The 26,592-nt window shown below is 43.4% G+C and overlaps 1 protein-coding gene across 2 annotated transcripts in view; it reads right to left on the reverse strand.

Moving 5' to 3' along the window:
• Positions 1 to 26,592, reverse strand: part of CDH7 (cadherin 7) — a 430,878-nt gene that overhangs the window by 71,710 nt on the left and 332,576 nt on the right. For both annotated transcript variants that reach the window (XM_073631278.1, XM_073631279.1), the window contains exons 7-8: positions 24,845 to 25,098; positions 15,673 to 15,809 (exon numbers count right to left, since the gene is read on the reverse strand). In XM_073631278.1, the coding sequence (XP_073487379.1) occupies positions 15,673 to 15,809; positions 24,845 to 25,098 (391 nt within the window). The remainder of the gene's footprint in view (positions 1 to 15,672; positions 15,810 to 24,844; positions 25,099 to 26,592) is intronic.

Raw genomic sequence — 26,592 nt, forward strand, 5'->3', positions numbered from 1 at the left:
CTCTGAACAGCAGTATACAGGCGGTGCAAACAAGACAGGGACTGTAGGTTTGTTGGTAAGTAGAATCTGTTTGTAATTTTTAACGGGTACATTTTTAACGTGTTTAGCTCCAGCCAAAAAATCTTTTTTAAGCTATTTGGAAAACATAGGGAAGGGTTATCACCCCTGTGACATTTGTTTTGCTGTCTTTCCTCCTCTTCAGAAGATTTCACCTCACTTTTTGTCCCAATGACAAATGTTTTTTGAAAATTTGGGTTTTTTTTGTGGAACAAGGATTGGAAAGCATCAGTGGAAAGGAGAAATGTTTTTCCCATATTAACTCTTACAGAAGAGAATTTCCCTTCCTAGGGGTAGATTTCATCTCACGTCCTGTTGTCTCCTTCCGTTTGCAAGTAGGAGTCGTTTGTAAGTTAGATGTTTGAAAGTAGGGGCCTGCCCTATATACTCAGCAGAAATTTGGGCCTTAGGTTTTGTTGTGGCCACAACACTGTAAGCCCTCACAGGGCCCTGCTGTGAAATATTAGATCAAGAATTGTAATTACATGCCCCTGTTGAACAAGGGCAGGAAAATTGGGCCTTTGGTGGTGGTGGTGCCACAACACTGTAAGTCCTCACTCGCTCTTGGTGGGTGCAGAAATGGGCCCTGCTGTGAAATATTAGATCAAGAATTGTAATTACATGCCCCTGTTGAACAGGGGCTGAAAAATTAGGCCTTAGGCACTGGTGCTGGTGCCACAACACTGCAACCCCTCACAGATACTCTAGCTGGAACGCAGAAATGAGCCCTGCTGCAAAGTATTGCATCAAAAATTGTAATTACATGCCCCTGTTAAACAGGGGCTGAAAAATTGGGCCTTAGGCACTGGTGCTGGTGCCACAACACTGCAACCTCTCACAGATACTCTTTTTTTTTTTTTTTTTGCCACATCAGTTAACTTTATCCAGAGACTACTATCAGATTAATGCTCATATGCGTCTCTAATCTAGTCACATCATTGTGGCATTCTATTGTTATTCCCCCCCTTTTTTTTTTTTTTTTTTCCCTCCTCCCCCCTCTCCTCGTAAAGTGAGGAATTACAATTTGCAATACAGTGTGTAAGTGTCACCAGAAGTCCCAAGCTGCGGGGCCCGTATCACAGATACTCTAGTTGGAACGCAGAAATGAGCCCTGCTGCAAAGTATTGCATCAAAAATTGTAATTACATTTCCCTGTTAAACAGGGGCTGAAAAATTGGGCCTTAGGCACTGGTGCCACAACACTGCAACCCCTCACAGATACTCTAGTTGTAACGCAGAAACGAGCCCTGCTGCAAAGTATTGCATCAAAAAATGTAATTACACGCCCCTGTTAAACAGGGGCTGAAAAATTGGGCCTTAGGCACTGGTGGTGGCACCCAGAACCAAAAATGTTCTTACAAGCTATCAGCGTGATGATTGAGGAGGAAGAGGATAATTACTCAGGGATAGTCACTCAGCATAGGCAGTCTTTGAAGGGATCTGAGATTTCAAAAAAAATTATTCGGTTACATCAGCATCAGGTGCTTGGTAGCTGGTGGTGATCCAAGACTGATTCATTTTTATGAAGGTCAGTCGATCGACCGAGTCGGTGGACAGACGCACCCTGTGATCGATTACAAAGCCTCCAGCAGCACTGAATGTGCGTTCTGAAAGAACGCTGGATGCAGGACAGGCCAGTAGCTCAACTGCATACTGTGCAAGCTCTGGCCAGTGATCCATCCTCAAGACACAGTAACCCAGAGGATTTTCGGTGGGAAAGGTGTCCAAGTCAGATCTTGCCCCTAGGTATTCCTGCACCATGTAAAACAGACGCTGGCGATGGTTGCTAGAACCAATCATACCTTGGGGCTGCGGACCAAAAAATTGTCTGAACGCATCGGTCAGACGGCCACCTTCTCCACCGCTCCTTCTTTTTTTTTTTTTTTCCATTAAAGAGTTTTTATTGAAAGTTAATGCAGTTTAACATTCAAAGCCATTTTACATTGTTAATCTGAAACATATATCCATAGCCTGTAATTGACATCCAGAGTAATAGCAACCCTCTGAAATAACTTCTGAAATACCGACTGTAAATCTTGCAGACCTACGTCCTACACTGGGGTTGAATAAAAAGGAGATTGCTATTAAATTTGTCTCTCGTTTCAAACTGATTGCTGAATGGATCAAATTAACTAATATGCCAACGAACATATCTATTATGTAACTTTGAATTCCAGAAGTAGAGGCTCAATTTTTGTTGTTCAGAGAAAGTATAGAGTAGTAAAGAGAAAGTAGAGAAAGTAATAGAGTAAGAAGAGATTAGAGTCATCTTATAAAGTGAAAATGTCTCTCTCTCTCTCCTTGCTCACCATAGCACATCCGGCTCTGCACGTAAGTGTCACAGGAATTCAGTACCCAGAGGGATATTTAAGCATTCATTAATTGATCATATGTTGGCGAGACCCTGAAATAGAACCAGGGGGTCCACGTTTTGTGATATCGTTCTATGTCATCTGAGGTTTGGGCCAATAAATCTTCCATACGACAGACCTCGGCAACCTTTTGCAACCACTCTTTCACCAAGGGGGCCTGAGTACTCTTCCAATGTAATGGAATCAGGGCCTTGGCAGCATTTAAAAGGTGCTTCGTTAGGGATTTTTTGTACCTTCTGTACGGAAAGTTAGAAATGTGGAGTAGACAACATGCTGCATCTAAGGTGATTCTGGTCTCCGTGATCTGCCGTATGATATCTCTCACTTCAGTACAGTAAGTTTCCAGAATTGGGCATTGCCACCAAATATGGAGGAGTGTACCTGTCTCCCTGTCGCATCGCCAGCATCTGTCAGAGGCCCCAGGAAACCATGATTTTAGTTTAAAGGGTATGAAATACCATTGAGTCAGAAGTTTGTACGCCGTCTCCTGTGTTTTCATACTGATAGAGCATTTATGTGCCAACGTACAAGCTGTTAGCCATTGATTATCAGTAATATCTTTTTGTAGTGTTCTGGACCATTCTGTTCTAAATCTGTCCTCAACGGTTTTTGTAGGGTGCTGGAGCCATGAGTAAGCGGCAGAGGTCGCCCTGGGGAAGTCATCCCCCCGTGACAAACTGTCTCTAGTGGTGTCATAGGTCTTTGAAAGAGGGGTTGTTTAGTCTTGTCTGTGACAAAGCTGCGTAGTTGAAAGTATGACCACCTGGGTAAGTGGGTCAAGCTGTTGTCCTCTTTTAGCACTAAATAGTCTTTCACCTTATCTTTTCTGAAGCAGTCTCCTGCGGTCAGCAGTTTTGACGGGTCCGGCGCTTGGAAGATCCCACTCACCAAACCAGGGCCGAAATCTGGATTATTCTGTATAGGTGTCAGTGGGCTCATTTGTGTTGTTAAGTCATATTTCTTAATCACCGTCTGGAAGGCTTCCATAGTGGTCCCCGTCAGTGGGTGTCTCCGTATAGATTGATGTTGTCTTCCCCAAGGAATCCAGGGAGAAAACCTAAGAGTGCTCGAGGTCAGAGCTTCTTCCAACTGGACCCAGTCTTTTGATTTGTCATGACAGTGCCAGTCAATCACCCTGGTAAGGTGAGAGACGAGGTAATAATTGTGGAAATGTGGTAATCCCATTCCCCCTCATTCCTTGGGTCTAGCTAGTAGGGTAAATTTGACTCTGGGTTTCTTGTGTCTCCAAAGGAACCATATGAGAGTTGATTGTAAGTGTTTAAAAAAGAGTAGTGGTATCCTAACAGGTAGTGATCTCAAAAGATACAGTAGTCGGGGGAGAATGGTCATTTTAAGAATGGCCGCCCTTCCGAACCAGGAGAAAAATTTGGAGTTCCATCTTTGTAAGTCCGAGGCAATGTTTTTTTAGCAGAGGGGGGAAATTTGTTTCATAAGTCTTCGACAATCTCGAAGGTAATGAGACCTCCAGGTACTTGAGCACACCCGCAACCCAGCGGAACGAGCAGTTCCCCCGAGTTCTGGAGAGCGCGTCATGGGGAAGTGTAACGTTCATCACCTCAGACTTAGAATAATTTATTTTAAGGTTAGATATATAACCATAGTGAGCGAATTCGTCCAACAGGTTTGGGATGGTGATATGGGGTTTGGTCAGGAAAAATAAGAGATCGTCAGCGTAAGCAGCTGTCTTATAAGTTCTGTTTGCTATTTCAAAACCTGAGATGGAATGGTTCTTGTTTACCTTCCTGATAAAGGGCTCCAATGACAGGATGAACAGCAACGGTGATAGGGGGCATCCTTGTCTGGTCCCATTTGCTATCTGGACCCTGTCTGACAACACACCGTTTACTTTTATCCTGGCAGAAGGGTTCTGATACAGAGCTGTGATCCAGGCCATCATATGTGTTCCCAACCCCACATGTCGACAAACTGCCAACATGTAGTCCCAGGAAATCCAATCGAAGGCCTTCTCCGCATCCGTGGAGAGGAGAAGGCCCTCGATGCCCCGCGAATGCACTGCGTGCGTCAGAAGCAAAGCCTTGATAATGTTGTCTCTAGCCTCTCTTCCCGGCATGAAACCCACTTGATCTGGGCCTATCAAGGAAGACAGGAGAGGCTTTAGTCTATTGGCAAGTATTTTGGATAATAATTTGAGGTCTAGGTTCAACAATGAGATGGGTCTATAACTTGGGCACTCTGTAGGGTCTTTACCATTTTTATGTATTACCGTTATATGGGCTGAGAGAAAGTCTGTGGGTACCTGTCTGGGTGAGGAGAGAGAGTTCAGCGCTCTTGTCAATGGGGCAGCTAAAATGTCCTGAAATGTTTTGTAGTAGGTGGAAGTGGAGCCGTCTGGGCCTGGGCTCTTTCCTGACTTAAGTCCTTTGATAGTCCCCAAAACTTTGGCTGACGTTATCTGACCTTCTAAGGGAGTTGTCTCCTCCTCTTCTAGTCGTGGTAATCCACTATTAGTCAGGTAGTCCTGTATAGCCTGCGTTCTGTCTGAGGGTACTGAGGAGGGTCTGTGTTGCTGTGGTAAGTTATAGAGTATAGAGTAGTAATCGTGGAACTGCAACGCAATGGCTTCTGGGGTAACTTCCACTGTCCCATCCGGCGATCTAATACCAGATATGATATTATTGGAGTAAACCTCTCTCAAAGCCCTTGCCAAGAACCGTCCGGTCTTGTTTCCTGATTCATAGTATATTCTCTTTTTAAAAAATAGTGATCTCTGTGTCTTGGTGTGAATTATAGCTTGTAGTGCTTTTCTCGCTTCAAGCAGTTCCTTAGCTGTCTTGACAGCCAAAGAATGTTTGTGCAAGGCTTCTAGTGTTCGTATTTTGTCTGACAAGTCTTGAATATCTTTGTCCTGCTTTTTTTTGCGTTGTGCGCCTAACTTGATCAGTTCCCCCCGAATCGTGCATTTATGTGCTTCCCAAATCATCATCGGATCCATGTCCTGTGTATTGTTATGAATAAAAAAGTCGGATATGGCCTCCCGAATGTGGGGAAGTAAATCTGGGTCCGACAGTAAAGATGTGTTTAGTCTTCAGGTGTTAACCCTATGCGGCGTGGAAAGCAGATCTACCCCCAGAGAGATGGGTGCATGATCTGAAATGGTCTGAATGCCAATGTGTGCTTCTGTCACTGTCTGTAGATTTTTTTGGGATATATAAATGTGATCAATGCGGGAGTATCTATCGTGTGGGATCGAGTGGAATGTGAAATCTCGGGTGTCTGGATGGAGGAACCTCCATGCATCTACTAATTGTAGAGTGTTTAGGCATTGTTTGATTATTTTAAGGGCTCTGTATGTAATGCAGGACTTTCCAGTGGAGGAGTCCACAATGGGATTTAGTGGGACATTGAAGTCGCCTCCCATTATTAATGTCCCCTCTGCAAAGCCCTGCAGTTCTCGCGTGACCCTCCGACAGAAAGTGACCTGAGAAGAGTTCGGGAAATAAGCGTTAACCAGCATCACAGTCCTGCTTCCATAAATGCCCTTAATGAAAATATAGCGACCCTCTGGATCTGTCAGTCTGTCAGTAAGGGTAAAGGGGGTGTCTTTTCTAAGTAAAATAGTTACTCCTTTGGTTTTTGCCAAGTCATTAGTCGCATGGTATGCAGTGGGGAAGTATGCATTGGTTATTTTAGGAACTTGGTTGGTTCGGAAGTGGGTTTCCTGTAGGAAAACAAATTGAGGCCTACTTTTTTTCAGCTCTCTGAGAAGTGACACTCTTTTCTCGGGGATATTCAGTCCCCTGACATTGTGCGAGATCACCATTGGCCTCCCCCCAAGTGACGAGAAAGTTATCTCTGCAGGTCAATTATGAAGGAGAGATCAATCTAGTTCTGTAAAAACAAATCCGGATTACGCAGTGTTTACAGAAATGGTTGGTAGACCAAGGAGAGAGAGCGCAGTAAAGAGATAGATATAGAAAAGAGAGGAGTATAGAAGAAAGAATAGGGAAAATTGGATTCAGAAACAGATATGGAATCCTATAACAACGGAGAGATTTTTCAGGTAAATCTTACTTTAGATAATACACTGCTTCTCTAAAGCAAACAGTTAGTGCACCTGGGTCAAAAAACCTCCGGCCCAGGTGTACTTTGAGGGTACGTGGGTGGTTTACCACCGAAAAGGTAAAGTCACAATCAGTAGTGTCGTGTTCTGGGATAAGTCCCAAAGCACAAGACCTTTATGTGCGATAAAGTTCAAAAATGTATCGCCACGTGACTTAGTAAGTGCAGACTAAACAAAGTGGAACTAAGAAAACAAAAAGAGAACGACACAGCCTTAAAAAATTTTGGCTATAAAAAAATAAACTAATGTCTTGGGGATTCAGCCCAATGTAGAGGTTCACTAGGAAAGAGTCCCGCTTTACTTCCCTGGCTTCTGTTTAAAGAACCTCTGACTTCCATTAGGTGTAGTCGTCTCCTTTACTTCTTCCTGTGGGCTTATGATATTCACAGACCGAGGTGAAGGGTGTCAGGGTGCTATCAGGTGTCATGACCACAGACAGTATCTTGCAGAGTTGCCCAATCAATCACTGGGATTTTAAGATAAGATCTGTTACTGCTAGGACCGTTAGCTTATCCAATCAATTATTGGTATGGTAAGGAAAGTTCTGTAACATCCAGGACCGTTAGCTTATGAGGGTCAAAAGATGATCCTCTGACAACTCTACCTCGACCGCAAAAAAAAAAAAAAAAAAAAAAAGAAAAGAAAAAAAAAAAAAAAAATATAGGTAGATATTTAATTGTAATTGAACAGACTCCTAGTGTACAGTGGAGATTGATAGAAGTCAAGGTGTCAGCGTCCAGGGTTGTAAGCAAAACTCTTTAATCCACTGCTTGAGACCCGTTTAAATGTTGTCTCCTATTTGGTGTTCCCGAGTGTTGACCGCCGCCGCCGCGGCCATGTTTCAACCGCTTAGGTAGCTGTTTTTCGGGAGTGGAGGTCGGTGAGGCATGTGGACTTCTTGTGAGTGGTGGGAGGACAAACTCCTGGTACCATTCAGATAAATCCACTCTGTCTAACCCCAGACCTGCACAGAAATCCGTTATGTCAGATGGTGAGCGCAAGATGTGTTGTTTTCCAGCCAGTGTTACTACCAAAGCAAAGGGGAAGCGCCACGTGTAACGCAAATCATGTTCCCTGAGTTTGTCGAGGAGGGGACGCAATGCTCTGCGGTTCTTTAGAGTGATCTGGGAGAGATCCTGAAACAGCATAATGTGTTCTCCATTGAAGACAATTTGATCATTTCTCCTTGCCTTTCTCATAATCTCCTCTTTAAGTGGATAGCTTTGAAGACAGCAGATTATATCCCTTGGGGGAGCTGTATCTGGTCCCCTGGCTCTGAGAGTCCTGTGTGCCCTCATAAACTCAATGTCCATGTCCTCCTGTCTCTCCAGCAGGAAGTTAAAGACGCGTTGTAGTGCCGGTATTATCTGGTCAGAGTTCACAGTCTCAGGGATCCCCCTCACCCTAATATTGTTCCTCCTCCCACGGTTGTCAAGATCCCCTAAATGTCTATTCATTTCAATGAATTGTTCAGCATGGGAGTCAGAGATCTTTTCTAACCTGCATATGGCCTTGTCTCTGTGTCTACCCGCCGCCTCCACAGCCTCCATTTTGTCTGTCAGTGTGAGTAAGTTTGATTTCAGGTCCGTGATGGCGGCGGAAAATGTGGATTTGATATCTGCTGCAAATCCGGACATGTCCGCATATGTGAGAGGCTTGCTAGAGCGGCTGCGTACCCTACCTGATTCCTCCTGAGCCGATTGCGAGTCTTCGCTAAAGTCCTCCTCATCTTGTGGAGCCCGCGCCATCTTGAGGCCTGTAATGTTGCCTAGAGGAGACGGCTGTGCTTGGAGGAGATCTGCAATGCTTCGGGCGGCAGAAACGGCTGCTAAATTGCGGCGAGCTCTGGCGTGAGGTGTCTGTTGGGTCAGTTTGCCCATCTCCGGGTTTGCGCTTTCGGGCTATCCGGCTTTAGGCTGTGTCGGTCCGGGAGCTCCACTAGCACACGTCCATCGCGGTCGCTTGCCAGGCCACGCCCCCACCGCTCCTTCTTTGACTGACCGAAGCCTCAGCAACACGTTGTCCAGAAACAGGAGTTTGTAACCTCCCAGTCTCTGGGAACGCGTTGCACAGACCTGCAAGGCCTCCCGAAGATGTTTCATCCTCTGCTCCCTCTGCGATGGCAAGATAAGGTCAGCAACCTTACCCTTGTAACGTGGATCAAGGAGGGTTGCCAGCCAGTATTGGTCCTTCTACTTGATACCACGAATACGAGGATCCTTACGCAGGCTTTGCAGGATCAGGGAGGCCATGCAGCGTAGGTTTGCTGAGGCATTCGGTCCGGAGTCCTCTGGGTCACTAAGGACGACATGGTCCGCAGCCACCTCCTCCCAGCCATGTACAAGTCCATGTGTTTCTTGGAACTGATCCCTTAAAGACTGATGCTGATGCTGAGTGCCAGGCTCCACCTCCATATTGACACAATCTTCCTCCTCCTCCTCCTTCTCCTCCTCCTCCTCTTCCTGTGTGATCGGCAGGCACACAGGAACACTGTCTGGATAAAGGGGGCCTTGAGAGCTAAGGAAGTCCTCCTCTTCCTGCCTCTGTTCTGCCTCAAGTGCCCTGTCCATTATTCCATGCAGCGTGTGCTCCAACAGGTGGACAAGGGGGACAGTGTCACTGATGCATGCACTGTCACTGCTCACCATCCTCGTGGCCTCCTCAAATGGTGACAGGACAGTGCATGCATCCCTGATCATGGCCCACTGACGTGGGGAAAAAAAACAAGCTCCCCTGACCCTGTCCTGGTGCCATAGTCACACAGGTACTCATTGATGGCCCTCTGCTGCGTGTGCAGCCGCTGCAGCATGGCCAACGTTGAGTTCCACCTGGTGGGCATGTCACAGATTAGGCGGTTCTTGGGCAGGTTAAACTCCTTTTGGAGGTCCGTCAGCTGAGCACTGGCATTATATGACCGGCGGAAATGCACACAGACTTTCCTGGCCTGCCTCAGGACATCCTGTAAGCCTGGGTACCTGCCCAAGAACCGCTGCACCACCAAGTTAAGGACATGAGCCAAACAGGGCACATGGGTCATTTGTCCCTGTCGGAGGGCAGAGAGGAGGTTGGTGCCATTGTCACAAACCACCATTCCTGCCTTAAGTTGGCGTGGCGTCAACCACCTCTGAACCTGCCCCTGCAGAGCTGACAGAACCTCTGCCCCAGTGTGGCTCCTGTCCCCCAAGCACACCAGCTCAAGCACCGCATGGCATCTTTTGGCCTGCGTACTTGCGTAGCCCCTTGAACGGCTACGGAGCACCGCTGGTTCCGAGGACAAAACACAGGAAGAGGCCATGGAGGAAGAAGAAGAGGAGGGGGTGGAGGAGAGAGGTGTGTCACAATCATTAGCATTTTGGAGGCGTGGTGGCGGAACAACCTCCAACACTACTGCACCTTGTCCTGCATCCTTCCCAGCTGCCAGCAGAGTCACCCAATGCGCCCTGAAACTTAGGTAATGTCCCTGTCCATGCCTGCTGGACCATGAGTCAGCGGTAATATGCACCTTACCGCTGACCTCCCTGTCCAGCGAGGCATGGACATTGCCTTCCACATGCCGGTAGAGAGCCGGAATCGCCTTCTGTGAGAAAAAATGGCGTTTGGGTACCTGCCACTGAGGAACCGCACATTCCACAAACTCATGGAAGGGAGCAGAGTCTACCAACTGAAAAGGCAGCAGTTGAAGTGCTAGCAATTTTGCCAAGCTAGCATTCAACCGCTGGGCATGTGAATGGCTGGGAGCAAACTTCTTTCAGCGGTGCAGCAGCTGGGGCAGGGAAATTTGCCTGGTACAATCTGACGTCGGTGTACCAAAAGCAGATTGCCCACAAGTACTTGGCTGTGACACACCTAATTCTACACCTTCATTCCTCTCAGTGCAGGTCTCAGAGAGGACAGAAGGTATAGTGGGGTTGGAGATCTCAGCTGATGAGGAGCAAGGAGAGGTCCTCTTTGTTCTTTGGTGTGGGTCTTTTAGATACGCTTGCCAACTAACTGCATGGCAGGTCAACATATGTCTGGTCAAGCATGTGGTACCCAAGCGGGAGATGTTTTGGCCACGCGAGATACGCTTGAGACATATGTTGCAAATAGCAGCGGTGCGATCTGATGCACTCGTCTCAAAAAAGGCCCACACCAAAGAACTTTTTGAATAACGCACAGAGACTGCAGCGCCCTCCACATGTGGAGCTTTGGGGTGTGATGCAGTCAAGGTGCTGCCCTTAGGCTGGCCCCTGGAGGGCATCCTGCCTCGTTGGTGATGTGCCGCCTCCTCCTCCTCCTCTCTCCTATCAGGCACCCACGTTGAGTCAGTGACCTCATCATCCCCTCCCTCCTCATCACTGGAACAAACCTGGCAGTATGCTGCAGCAGGGGGAGCATGACTGCCAGATTGCTGTCCTTTTTGGGCACCCCCTCCATCCGTGCTCACGTTACTGCCTTCATCGAGCTCAGTATCATCATCAGAGCCTTCCAAGTGCTGGGCATCCTCCTGGAGCATGTACCCAACACTGTGGTCAAACAGTTCGAGGGACTCCTCAGGAGGACATGGTGGGGCTAGGGAAGGAGTCACTGATGACATTGAGCCAAGGGAAGAGGCCGCTACTTTGCCAGACAAAGTACCCTGGGCATGGGTGAGAGAGGATGAGGAGGATGATCACGGCTTGGTCATCCACTCAACCAAGTCTTCTGCATGTTGCGGCTCAACACGGCCAGCTGCCGAAAAAAAGGCCAAGCGTGTCCCACGGCCACGTGCTGATGAGGATGCACAGTCTCCATGACCAGCACTAGACACAGAGCCCGCTTGCCCTCTCTTATTGGCTTGTGACTGTCTGCCTCTACTTCTTGGCCTTCCAGACATACTAATGGCCTGTAAGCTGGGATATATATATATATATATATATATATATATATATATATATATATATATATATATATATGTACTGATACTGCAGCTAGCAAAATCAACTGCCTGCCTGTAATATGAGAACACCACCAACCTTCTACAGGTAGCTTTAGCTGAACACTGTGCAGAGCTCACAAAAAAATAACTTGTAGCTTTTTTAGCTGCCTGCGGTAGTGATAGGATCAGGAAAACACCACCAACCTTCTACAGGTAGCTTTAGCTGAACACTGTGCAGAGCTCGCAAAAAAATAACTTGTAGGTTTAGCTGGACACTGTGAGGAGGACGCACCACACTAACTTGTAGTTTTAGCTGAACACTGTGAGCAGGATGCACCGCACTAACTTGTAGGTTTAGCTGAACACTGTGAGGTGGACGCACCGCACTAACTTGTAGTTTTAGCTGAACACTGTGAGGTGGACACACCACACTAACTTGTAGTTTTAGCTGAACACTGTGAGCAGGACGCACAGCACTAACTTGTAGTTTTAGCTGTACACTGTGAGCAGGACGCACCGCACTAACTTGTAGGTTTAGCTGAACACTGTGAGGTGGACGCACCACACTAACTTGTAGGTTTAGCTGAACACTGTAAGCAGGACGCACTGCACTAACTGTAAATAGTCTAGCTGCCTGACTGTGGTACTAATAGGATCAAAAGAACACCAGCAATTTTCTTCAGGTAGCTGTAAATACTGTAACAAGACAAGCCTGCCTGTCAGTAAGAAGATAACAGGAACGGATCTAGCTGAACACTGTGAGCAGGACGCACCGCACTAACTTGTAGGTTTAGATGAACACTGTGCAGAGGTCTCACTACGCTAACTTGTAGGTTTAGCTGAACACTGTGAGGAGGACGCACCACACTAACTTGTAGTTTTAGCTGAACACTGTGAGCAGGACGCAATGCGCTAACTTGTAGCTTTAGATGAACACTGTCCAGAGGTCTCACTACGCTAACTTGTAGGTTTAGCTGAACACTGTGAGGAGGACGCACAGCACTAACTTGTAGTTTTAGCTGAACACTGTGAGCAGGACGCACTGCACTAACTTCTAGGTTTAGCTGAACACTGTGAGGTGGACGCACCGCACTAACTTGTAGTTTTAGCTGAACACTGTGAGCAGGACGCACCGCACTAACTTGTAGGTTTAGCTAAACACTGTGAGGTGGACGCACTACACTAACTTGTAGGTTTAGCTGAACACTGTGAACAGGACGTACCCCACTAACTTGTAGTTTTAGCTGAACACTGTGAGCAGGACGCACCACACTAACTTCTAGGTTTAGCTGAACACTGTGAGGTGGACGTACCCCACTAACTTGTAGTTTTAGCTGAACACTGTGAGCAGGACGCACTGCACTAACTGTAAATAGTCTAGCTGCCTGACTGTGGTACTAATAGGATCAAAAGAACACCAGCAATTTTCTTCAGGTAGCTGTAAATACTGTAACAAGACAAGCCTGCCTGTCAGTAAGAAGACAACAGGAACGGATCTAGCTGAACACTGTGAGCACGACGCACCGCACTAACGTGTAGGTTTAGCTGAACACTGTGAGGTGGATGCACCACACTAACTTGTAGTTTTAGCTGAACACTGTGAGCAGGACGCACTGCACTAACTGTAAATAGTCTAGCTGCCTGACTGTGGTACTAATAGGATCAAAAGAACACCAGCAATTTTCTTCAGGTAGCTGTAAATACTGTAACAAGACAAGCCTGCCTGTCAGTAAGAAGATAACAGGAACGGATCTAGCTGAACACTGTGAGCAGGACGCACCGCACTAACTTGTAGGTTTAGATGAACACTGTGCAGAGGTCTCACTACGCTAACTTGTAGGTTTAGCTGAACACTGTGAGGAGGACGCACCACACTAACTTGTAGTTTTAGCTGAACACTGTGAGCAGGACGCAATGCACTAACTTGTAGCTTTAGATGAACACTGTGCAGAGGTCTCACTACGCTAACTTGTAGGTTTAGCTGAACACTGTGAGGAGGACGCACAGCACTAACTTGTAGTTTTAGCTGAACACTGTGAGCAGGACACACTGCACTAACTTCTAGGTTTAGCTGAACACTGTGAGGTGGACGCACCGCACTAACTTGTAGTTTTAGCTGAACACTGTGAGCAGGACGCACCGCACTAACTTGTAGGTTTAGCTGAACACTGTGAGGTGGACGCACCGCACTAACTTGTAGTTTTAGCTGAACACTGTGAGCAGGACGCACCGCACTAACTTGTAGGTTTAGCTAAACACTGTGAGGTGGACGCACTACACTAACTTGTAGGTTTAGCTGAACACTGTGAACAGGACGTACCCCACTAACTTGTAGTTTTAGCTGAACACTGTGAGCAGGACGCACCACACTAACTTCTAGGTTTAGCTGAACACTGTGAGGTGGACGTACCCCACTAACTTGTAGTTTTAGCTGAACACTGTGAGCAGGACGCACTGCACTAACTGTAAATAGTCTAGCTGCCTGACTGTGGTACTAATAGGATCAAAAGAACACCAGCAATTTTCTTCAGGTAGCTGTAAATACTGTAACAAGACAAGCCTGCCTGTCAGTAAGAAGACAACAGGAACGGATCTAGCTGAACACTGTGAGCACGACGCACCGCACTAACGTGTAGGTTTAGCTGAACACTGTGAGGTGGACGCACCACACTAACTTGTAGTTTTAGCTGAACACTGTGAGCAGGACGCACTGCACTAACTGTAAATAGTCTAGCTGCCTGACTGTGGTACTAATAGGATCAAAAGAACACCAGCAATTTTCTTCAGGTAGCTGTAAATACTGTAACAAGACAAGCCTGCCTGTCAGTAAGAAGATAACAGGAACGGATCTAGCTGAACACTGTGAGCAGGACGCACCGCACTAACTTGTAGGTTTAGATGAACACTGTGCAGAGGTCTCACTACGCTAACTTGTAGGTTTAGCTGAACACTGTGAGGAGGACGCACCACACTAACTTGTAGTTTTAGCTGAACACTGTGAGCAGGACGCAATGCACTAACTTGTAGCTTTAGATGAACACTGTGCAGAGGTCTCACTACGCTAACTTGTAGGTTTAGCTGAACACTGTGAGGAGGACGCACAGCACTAACTTGTAGTTTTAGCTGAACACTGTGAGCAGGACGCACTGCACTAACTTCTAGGTTTAGCTGAACACTGTGAGGTGGACGCACCGCACTAACTTGTAGTTTTAGCTGAACACTGTGAGCAGGACGCACCGCACTAACTTGTAGGTTTAGCTGAACACTGTGAGGTGGACGCACCACACTAACTTGTAGGTTTAGCTGAACACTGTGAGCAGGACGCACCCCACTAACTTGTAGGTTTAGCTGAACACTGTGAGCAGGACGCACCCCACTAACTTGTAGTTTTAGCTGAACACTGTGAGCAGGACGCACTGCACTAACTGTAAATAGTCTAGCTGCCTGACTGTGGTACTAATAGGATCAAAAGAACACCAGCAATTTTCTTCAGGTAGCTGTAAATACTGTAACAAGACAAGCCTGCCTGTCAGTAAGAAGATAACAGGAACGGATCTAGCTAAACTGAATACAGTGTATATATATATATATATATATATATATATGCAACACCTGGGATGCATATATATACACAATACACTGTAAGTGCAGCTAACTGACTGACTGTTCAGCCTAATATATCTAACTCAAATCAAATGACACTGTCTGTCTCTCTCTCTCTCTCTATCTATGAACGCCGGAACACACACTACACAGGGCCGCCGTGCAGGTGGCCTTATATAGTGTGGGGCGTGTGCTAAATCCCCTGAGCCATAATTGGCCAAAGCCTCCTTGGCATTGGCCAATTACGGCTCTCTGTTCAGACGGCGCTGTGATTGGCCAAGCATGCGGGTCATAGTGCATGCTTGGCCAATCATCAGCCAGCAATGCACTGCGATGCCTCAGTGAATTATGGGCCGTGATGCGCCACACGAATTTGGCGCGAACGGCCCATATCGTTCGCAATTCGGTGAACGGGCGAGCAGACGATGTTCGAGTCGAACATGGGTTCGACTCGAACACGAAGCTCATCCCTGTCCATCAGCTAGGAAATGAAGCAAGCTCTAAGTTTCTGCAACTTCTAATGTACCCTATGAGAAGCTTATACCAGAGTAAGCAATTTTAGTACAAAAGAGGAGTCTTTACAAATGTGCTAGACTCAAGGTAAAGCTGGAGTTTATCCAATAAAGTTAATATTCACTTACGGCTCTCGATTGCTAGTACCGTGATGTTATGAACAGAATTGGTCTCTCTGTCCAAAGGTTTTGCTATTGTAATAACTCCACTGTTGGCATCAATGTTGAAATATCTCTCCAAATCTGTATTGCGATCAATTGAATACCTGTAAAGGAAGATGCAATGTATTCTTTAGATATTTGAAGTAATTCACTGTTAATATACAGTGGAGATTAAATTATGTAGATATCTCAGTAAACAAATAATGTGTAACAGCCCTGCTTACTTCACAAGTGGCTACCTAGACTATTTCTTTCTTGGCAATTGTTCACAAAAGATTGATGATTGATGGGTATAATGTAAGCTTCAGCTTTCCTCAAATACCTTGCCACAGTGGAGAACAGCTGAAGCAGTGAATTGCTTTTATGATTACAAGTCAGGAGTTTTAGGTTCTGAACTCCCACAGATTAGATCTGTAAGTTCATACATCTGTCATGCCTTGTGTCAATAATGCAAGTTGTCTTTAGCCAAGTGATAAGATCTGAGGTGCTTTCAAGGCATGATCAGAAAGAGAAAGTATAGTGAATTTGTAGATTTTGCCATTCTTTATATATTATTTTTCAATTCCAAAACATTAAAAACCTATTTTCCCTTTTTATAAGTCAGGTCAATAAAAGAAAAGAAAAAATACACAACAGAACTGGTCCAAAAAGATCCATACACCCACACTTCAAGTACCACCACTGCGCCAAAAGTAACCTAAATGCGCAACAGCTGTTCTTTAAATTAAATAGATATAAATAAGCATTTACAGTGTAAACTAAAGTAAATAGTAGCTCTAAACAGTATAAATTAATAAACCCATTGACAGGTGATAGTGATCAACACCAATACATAAATAAACAACTAATAATAAAGTTTGTGCAAAAATAGTCCATAAATTAGACTGGATTGTCTCAAACAAGCTGAATATATCCTGATGTGAGATCTTCAAAACTATCACCACACTGCGTGCACTCAGTGTTTCCACTCCCACTGTTAAAAACTCACCAAATGGTGATGCCTTGCACGCTCATGCTCGGCAAAACAGCATCAACCCTTACAGGGTTAGATATCCACCGATATCCAGACATGACACCCGATATCATGGACTCTCCATATATAATGAAACAAAGTGCTGCAATAGTATCATTGTACCCACTTGCAGCAGCAAGTACTGGTGTCATGTGGTCTCAGCAGACACAGTGTTTGACGCTGTACTGGAAGTGACGCTGAGAGGATTACAATGCTGTGTCCACTGAGACCACATTACACCAGTAATTGCTGCTGCAAGTGGATGCCTCTAGGCTTCATTGATTTGAACTTATGTGAGTGCAATGTTTGAAGCTGTTTTAATAGAATAAACTTTTTACAACGATACTGCACTATTGGAGCACTTTGTTTCATTATACAGTGGGGACGGAAAGTATTCAGACCCCCTTAAATTTTTCACTCTTTGATATATTGCAGCCATTTGCTAAAATCATTTAAGTTATTTTTTTTCCTCATTAATGTACACACAGCAAAGCATATTGACAGAAAAACACAGAATTGTTGACATTTTTGCACATTTATTAAAAAAGAAAAACTGAAATATCACATGGTCCTAAGTATTCAGACCCTTTGCTGTGACACGCATATATTTAACTCAGGTGCTGTCCATTTCTTCTGATCATCCTTGAGATGGTTCTACACCTTCATTTGAGTCCAGCTGTGTTTGATTATACTGATTAGACTTGATTAGGAAAGCCACACACCTGTCTATATAAGACCTTACAGCTCACAGTGCATGTCAGAGCAAATGAGAATCATGAGGTCAAAGGAACTGCCTGAAGAGCTCAGAGACAGAATTGTGGCAAGGCACAGATCTGGCCAATGTTACAAAAAAATTTCTGCTGCACTTAAGGTTCCTAAGAGCACAGTGATGTAAAAAACTAGTTGCGCTGACCCCAAAAATAAACAAATGTAAACAAGTGATAAATAGCTGCTAGCACACAAACAAACCAAGTCCCATTAAATATAAAAATAATAAGTGCAGCGCTAAAAGGTGAGTGAATCAAACATACGATTAGTGACTGAAACCAAATATAATGTGATATTAATCTACACAATAATAAACACTGGTGAAGTGTATGTAAATGTCCAAAAAAAGTGTTATATATATGAAGAATGTCCAGTAACAATATGTTATGCTCCACGGACTGCATTTAAAGGCTGGAGTCAGTGCATAAAAGGAGTCTTCTCAGACAGCTGGGATGCTTGGACTGGAGACTGGAAAGCACATCAATCATGACCCCCTCTGTATGGAAAGAGGCAGACGGCCGCTCCAAAGCCAGCCTTGTCAGCGATCGTGGCCAAACAGGCCAATCGCTGACAGGCTAGACGGATAGACCACTGACAGGAGGGGGAGTGGTCTATCCGTCTAGCTTGTCAGCAATTGGCCTGTTTGGCCACGATCACTGACGAGGCTGGCTTTGGAGCGGCCATCTGCCTCTTTCCATACAGAGGCTTGGAGCGCATGCCCCATAGGAGGGAGTGGAGGAGTTGCCGGCGGCGCATTGGCTGTCGGCATGTATCCCCTCCCCACTTCCCTCTGTGACCAGGAATGCACGCCCCCAGTGATGATCGTGTGAAGCATCAGTGGCGCAGTGTGCGCCGGCTGTTGTTTTCCTTTCCGGTCACATGCTTTAGGCTTTTGGAACGCAGGTTCCTCCAGTTAATGTGAGGCTTGGAACGCAAGCCGATTTGATATTTCGATTTTCGAGATCTTTTACTAATGTTTACACTCCGGTCTTACTCTGAAATTGTTACATACTTATAACCTAATGTAGTATGTTCGCTTACATGGGACTGATACCATATTAGCATTATAAGTAGCCAGTTTATGGTGTTTTATTATTCAATCTCGCACTTCCGGTTCCGCCATAACGGGGGTGGATCCAATGAATTTACAATGGTGTCTACAGTCTATATATATGGGCAGTGTGGAGAGGCTGTTTCATGCCCCTGTTGAAGGCTTTTTAGTCAAAATGCGTAGGGAGTTCAGCTTTCCACATTGCCAATAATTTTTATCTTGTGATCACTTTTAATTTGTAAGGTTTTTTGTTCAATAAATCCCTTTATTTTTGACCTGCGCCATGTGGAGCCCCTGTTTCCTTTTTTTCCTCTATGTTTTTATCCTTGATTGGTCCCTTTGAACCTGCCTGGAACCTGAGAGCGTGCGAGAGGACTGTCCACCCCCACTGCTGACTGCCTTGGCTATTGGTGACAGGGACAACCCGGCTGATTGGAGATCGTGATCGAAGGGAGAACCCTTGGAGAGAGTGCATGGGAGGTTATCTCCACAAGCTCCGATAGACGTACAGCTATATGGCTGACACGTCCCACTCGCTCTGGTAAGAGTATTTTACTCTAGATGTTTTGTCGTGCTGTCCATGATTGATGTGCTTTCCAGTCTCCAGTCCAAGCATCCCAGCTGTCTGAGAAGACTCCTTTTATGCACTGACTCCAGCCTTTGACTGCAGTCCGTGGAGCATAACATATTGTTACTGGACAGTCTTCATATATATAACACTTTTTTTGGACATTTACATACACTTCCCCAGTGCTTATTATTGTGTAGATTAATATCACATTATATTTGGTTTCAGTCACTAATCATATGTTTGATTCACTCACCTTTTAGCGCTACACTTATTCTTTTTATATCCTAAGAGCACAGTGGCCTCCATAATCCTTAAATGTAAGACATTTGGGACGACCAGAACCCTTCCTAGAGCTGGCCCTCCGGCCAAACTGAGCTATCGGGGGAGAAGAGCCTTGGTGAGAGAGGTAAAGAAGAACCCAAAGATCACTGTGGCTGAGCTCCAGAGATGCAGTTGGGAGAAAGTTGTAGAAAGTCAACCATGACTGCGGCCTTCCACCAGTCGGGGCGTTATGGCAAAGTGGCCCGACGGAAGCCTCTCCTCAGTGCAAGACACATGAAAGCCCACATATATTTTGCTAAAAAAACACCTGAAGGACTCCAAGATGGTGAGAAATAAGATTCTCTGGTCTGATGAGACCAAGATAGAACTTTTTGGCCTTAATTCTAAGCGGTATGTGTGGAGAAAACCAGGCACTGCGCATCAACTGTCCAATACAGTCCCAACAGTGAAGCATGGTGGTGGCAGCATCATGCTGTGGGGGTGTTTTTCAGCTGCAGAGACAGGATGACTGGTTGCAATCGAGGGAAAGATGAATGCGGCCAAGTACAGGGATATCCTGGACGAAAACCTTCTCCAGAGTGCTCAGGACCTCAGACTGGGCCGAAGGTTTACCTTCCAACAAGACAATGACCCTAAGCACACAGCTAAAATAACGAAGGAGTGGCTTCTCAACATCTCCGTGACTGTTCTTGAATGGCCCAGCCAGAGCCCTGACTTAAATCCAATTGAGCATTTCTGGAGAGACCTAAAAATGGCTGTCCACCAATGTTTACCATCCAACCTGACAGAATTGGAGAGGATCTGCAAGGAAGAATGGCAGAGGATCCCCAAATCCAGGTGTGAAAAACTTGTTGCAGCTTTCCCAAAAAGACTCATGGCTGTATTAGATCTTTTTTAATAAATCTGCAAAAATGTCAACAATTCTGTGTTTTTCTGTCAATATGGGGTGCTATGTGTACATTAATGAGGAAAAAAATGAACTTAAATGATTTTAGCAAATGGCTGCAATATAAAAAAGTGAAAAATTTAAGAGGGTCTGAATACTTTCCGTCCCCACTGTATATGGAGAGTCCATGATATCGGGTGTCATGTCTGGATATTAGTTGATATCTAACCTTGTAAGGGTTGATGCTGTTTTGGCGAGCATGAGAGTGCAACACATCATCATTTGGAGAGGTTTTTAACCAAAGGGGAGTGGAAACACTGAGTGCATGCGGTGTGGTGAAAGTTTTGAAGATCTCACATCAGGATATATTCAGCTTTCCTTGTTTGAGACATCCAATCTCATTTATGGACTATTTTTGCACAAACTTTATTATTAGTTGTTTATTTATGTATTAGTGTTTATCAGTATCACCTGTCACTGGGTTTATTTATTTATCCTGTTTAGCGCTACTATTTAATTTAGTTTACACTGTAAATGCTTATTTACAATATGAAAAATTGCATATAAATATGGTCATAGGTGTGCGCAGCCTATTGCATTAGGGTGTGCACCCCAAAATCAAACACACATGCCTCAGCTGCACTGGACAGTGAATGAATAGGAAGTACTCTGTGCTGAGCGACATCCTGTTCAATCACAAATTGAAGTTTAGTAAACACAGTTTTCTATGCTTCAGTTATGAATGAACGCAGTGAGTGAGTGTGTTCACTGTGCACATTTGGAAAAGGAAGGGGCTTGTAAATGACAAACTGACTAACCTTTTCCCCTGCTCTCCATCCTGAAACATCTCCCACAGCAGCCAGGGGGAGAGGAGGGAAGACAGCAGCACTGCAGGTGGTGGGGGCAACATGGGAGAAGCATGGGCAGTAGGGGGAATCGGCACCGCACATAGTGATTAGGGTGTGCCCAGGCACATCTGGCACATCCCCTGTGCATGCCTATAAATATGGTGTGTCTCCTTCTGAGCCTGTACATACTGTATACATCTGGTCTCCTTTTAATGTATAGCTATGTATCCCTGTCATCTTTGCTGAAAGAAGCCCATGGTTTACTAAACTGAATAGCTCAAGTTGACATTTACACCCAAGTGAATGAGCTATTACAGCAGGGATTCATTTGCCTCTTATCATACAGCTTACGCAACCAGCTTTGGAACCAAGGCCCAGCCCCAAACATGACCTAGACAGTACTTTTACACAAACTCCACTTCTCTAATTTTCTCATTTTTTATTTCTCAAAACAGACACTGACATTCTATGCAGGTATTAATAAATAGAGCTTTGCATTGGAATAAGGTTGCTCTAAGGTTAAATAGATTTTAAAATAGGCCATATTTTCCTTTATTATACAGATTTCTGGCTTCCTAATTTTACATATATGGATTGTTTTTATTACTATGCCATATAATATTACATTATGCTACAGTGTGCTTGTTCATGCATGTTAGTTACATTTCAGCTGCACAAATGCTGCCTATGAACATATGTGATTATAAATATAATCGACCACGTCCACAGGGAAGGAAAAGAATAAGCAAACAGCTGGAGAGCTACCTCAAATGAATATTTTGCATCTTCAATTTCCCTACTAATTGCTTTGTTCATTATACTGTCAAGTTTTGCGCTGTGTCACATAGTTAAAACAAAAGATAATATATGGTGATTTCACACTGTGTGGAAGGTTTACACAGTTGCTGCCTTTCTCAATTTCACATGTCAATGTGTCTGCCATTTTGTATGAAGATGCAAGTGTTCCACAATGAGAAATAATTTAATTTTCTCCATGAGCACATGATCAATGAGGCAAAAATTAAAGTTTTTAATGTGGAACTTGGGTTGTGACCTAAATGTAAAAGCATGAGCAATGACTACAATTAAACTGACTACAAAAGACAGATTTTTTACATTTCTGTTTTATCACTTTTTTAATAGATTGAATACCATATCTTACAACAGTTTATTACATACAATTCCCTATCATTCTGTAATTAAATCGAGATATAAGAAATAATTTACTCAGGCTTATCTCAGGAACTGAAGAGGACACATTAAGAAAAGGTTATTTCTGATTGGTTTCTATGGGCTACAGGCTTTTCAGTAAATATCATGTTTGCAGATACTAGTGGTGGCTTAATTGTCATAAGTTCTTTAATAACTGAAGATCATATTGAATAATGTTTAATGGTCATGGTTTACCTTCTGCTATATGCTTTACAGTATCAGGACTTACACTGATAAAAATAATTATGTTGGCTTGTAATTCTAACATCATTTTTTTTATAATTTTCATTATAAAAATAAATATTAATTAATTTACTTTGATATTTTAAGTACCTTACTTAATTTTCATTAGTTCTTAAAACACATCTTTTACATTTACAAAAATAATGTATAATATTGAGTAATCTAGACAAAACTTTTAAGTATGTGCATTTCCATATTCTAATTGAGTTACATTTACTTAAAAAAAAATATTTTAATTTGACTGAAATTGTGGGATGCATATGTTTGCCAAACGTGCAACTGCATGAGATTTGATGCTGTATATTTTAAAGAGCCTGATGTCTTTTGGAACTTTGAAAGCCTGCAGAAGGCAGTTACCATACGTTTGAGGCCAATCAGGACAAAAGAGCACCACCAGTGACAAGAATTTTTCCAAGTCACTACAAAGCCATGCAATGTCATTAAAAGGTAAGAGTGAACATTGAACAAATTATTGTTCACATGCTTTAAATATTGCTTAACATACCATCTAAAATGTTTATTTTATTTGCAGATTAATATATTTATAATAAATGGATATACATCCGTTGTATTCACCTATTGAGACAACTCACTTGTGCGCACGCAAAGTTTGCACTTACTGCATGCGGCAGAAGGCAAACCAAGATGCAGGGTGAGGGACTGCCAGCTTAAAAACTATTTTGTGCCACAAAAATAAATGTTTCAGCCGGTTCGGTTTGTGAGATATTGGAATTCAAATTCAGATTATGTAACATCGAGCCCCGTCCACTTTGCACCCAATGTTATTAAAATTTAAAAACAAAGATAGCATTTGTTTGAACTGCATCTGTGCCGACTTGTGCTGCAAAAATGAATGTATGTGCTGGTTTGCTTTCAGAGATATTGCGCATTATAGTTGATGAAACCTCTCCCACTTTGCACCATATGTTATTACATTTTAAAAACAATTATACAATTTGTTTGTGCTGCGTTTGTGCTGATTTGTACCACAAAAACAAAATTTCTGTTTGTTTGGTTTTTGAGATATTGGACATTCAATGTTAGAGTATGTAACCTAAAGCCCCACCCACTCTGCACAATGTTATTACATTTCAAAAACAAATATACCATATTCATGCTGCATTGGCAGGAAAAACAAGCATATTGGTATAGTATATCTTTTCCTATAGCATTCTCATTTTGTATCAGAAAGAATGATTATGGGACTCATTTATGCTTTTAGCCTGAGCTACCCTGAAAACCTAAAATATACCTTTAAAGTTTTTTAGAAGATCTTTTTAGAGCTAGATGTGGGGAATCTATTTTCAAAAGTTCACACTTTAACCGCTTGCTGACCAGCCACCATCATTATCCTGCAGCAGGTCGGCTCTCCTGCGCAAACCGATGCAGCGTGCCTGTGGGTCCGGCGGACTCGATGTCCGCTGGCGAACCATGATCGCAGTATACAGAGGCAAAAGTATTCCTAACTTAAAACACAATTTATAGACCATAGTGTTTTAAGTTAGGAATACATACCTTAACTTGTCTGGAACTATAGTTTTAAGTAAAGCCAACTATTTTTTTTCCAGTTTATATACCATAGGTTTAAGTAGAGCCAACTAAATTTTTCCAGTTTATAGACCATAGGTTCAAGTAAAGCCAACTCAATTTTTCCAGGTTATAGAAAATGACAATAAAACCTGGAAGCTGATTGGCTTCTATGCAGAGGTGCACCAGATTTAATGCCATGCAGTTTTAGTAAATAACTTCCAGTGTGTAGGAAAAGGGTCTTGATAGATGTAATTCTGAGAATGTAGCTAAGTAATTAGTCATTAGGAATAAACATCCCTGATTCTGCATGAATTTTATGAGATTGAAGACAATGTCACAGAAAAAAAAAAGATCTGAACATCTTAAAAAAAAAACTATTCTGGGACATGATCTAGAAACGGAGGAAGTTGTAGGTAAATTTGGCTAACATCTGGATACAGTATATAGCCTAATCAAACTATTAATTCTTTGAGTCTTCTTCCACTGTGAGCTTTCCTTTCAGCTTCCTCAATTTGTTTTGCATACATGTCTCACTAAACTGTGCAAAGGTGTAATATGCAACTATATACAGTCTAGGCATGCCTCTCTATTAGGCACAATTAGGCAAACTGCATTTTAAGATACATTTTAAAGCTTTTACTTCTATAGGTTTTATTATTTTTTTTATAATTAAAACTACATTACAGCTGAAAGTGTTTCTTGGTTGTTATATAGCAAACAAAATTAAAAACAATACCTCACAGGGCTGTTTGTTGAATCTGGGTCATGTGCCATCACAGTTCCAATGCTACTGCCTATCTTTGCTGATTCAGACTCCACCATTGTATAAAGGGCTTGAGAAAATACAGGAGGTTCATCCACATCTTCCACAGTAATTGTCACCGTTGTTGTATCCATAAATGGACCCACACTAAGAAATCGGTTGTCCACGTGTTTGTTTGCTGCTTCTATCCTCAGTGTATAGATGATCTTTGTTTCGTAATCCAGTTCCTAATAAAAATATATAAATATAACCATATGTGCTCTTGTTTTGCCCATGTTATTTATTTTATAAATTCTAAGTGCAAAAAGCAATAGGGGAATAGTTAAAGTACATGTAAAATCTCATATAGGTTTTTGCGTGTTAATTATTATTATTTTTTTTTTTTAAAGTTACATTTTTTCAGAGTAATAGCATTTACCTGGCGGGGAGTATCCCCTTAATAAATTTACTCAGCAAAGACAAATGCGCAGAGATCATGAGGTTATGCAACCTCTTGAGCAAGGACTTGCCTGCATACATTTACATTTTCCTAAGACAGAGCTTAAAAAAAAAAAGCAGGAACAAAAAATCAAAAGAGTAAATCACCCTCTGACATGCGCAAAGTAGCATGGCCTATTGTATAGGCATAAAAACGTATAAGTAGAGAAAGACTTATGCCCTGTACACAAGGTCGGACATTGATCGGACATTCCGACAACAAAATCCATGGATTTTTTCAGACAGATGTTGGCTCAAACTTGTTTTGCATACACACGGTCACACAAAGTTGTCAGAAAATCCGATGGTTCTGAACGTGGTGATGTAAAACACGTACGTCGGGACTATAAACAGGGCAATAGCCAATAGCTTTCATCTCTTAATTTATTCTGAGCATGCGTGGCACTTTGTGCGTCGGATTTGTGTACACACGATCGGAATTTCCGACAACGGATTTTGTTGTCGGAAAATTTTATAGCAAGTTCTCAAACTTTGTGTGTTGGAAATTCCAATGGAAAAGGTGTGATGGAGCCTACACACGGTCGGAATTTCTGACAACAAGGTCCTATCACACTTTTCCGTCGGAAAATCCGACCGTGTGTACAGGACATAATTGATAGAACACCAGAAAGAAAAAAGAGAAGGGGAAAAAAAGAAGGGCAAAAAAAGGGGGGGGGGTGTGGGGCAGTGGGAGGAAAGGGATGTAACAATAATTATACATTATACAACAGCTGAGACCCCCAAGGTTGAACCATCACCCTGTGGCCCATGTATTCCATTCTAGTTTCTGTTAATTAAATTTTTGAAGAAAACAGTCACTGGTGATTTTGCCAGGGTGGACCTTGTACAGGCTACACTGGTGATTCACTGTTGTCACTATTAGAAAACCTGCTCTGAGAAATGACATGCAGCAGTTTCTGGAGTGCATGCATGTAGACGGGACATTGCTGCAAAGGTACTGCAGGAAATCAAGAGTACTGAGAAAAGCCTAAACAAATGGAAAAACAGTAATTTATTTAAAAAAATAAAAACATAACAACCATTTATGCTACTCGGTACTTATGCAAACCAAATGCCATTCACCTAGGGTTTACATGTAATTGAACTCCTCTGTATATCATTAGATTGGTTACTCTAAAGATGGCTTGAAACGTTTTGTGATTGGCATGGCTAAAAGTACTTAAAAATATATGTCTCTATATAATACACTAGGTTTTGTCAAATGGGTATTAGGCATACTGAAG

This window comes from Aquarana catesbeiana, linkage group LG05 (genome assembly GCF_042186555.1).
Source record: "Aquarana catesbeiana isolate 2022-GZ linkage group LG05, ASM4218655v1, whole genome shotgun sequence".
NCBI lineage: Eukaryota > Metazoa > Chordata > Amphibia > Anura > Ranidae > Aquarana > Aquarana catesbeiana.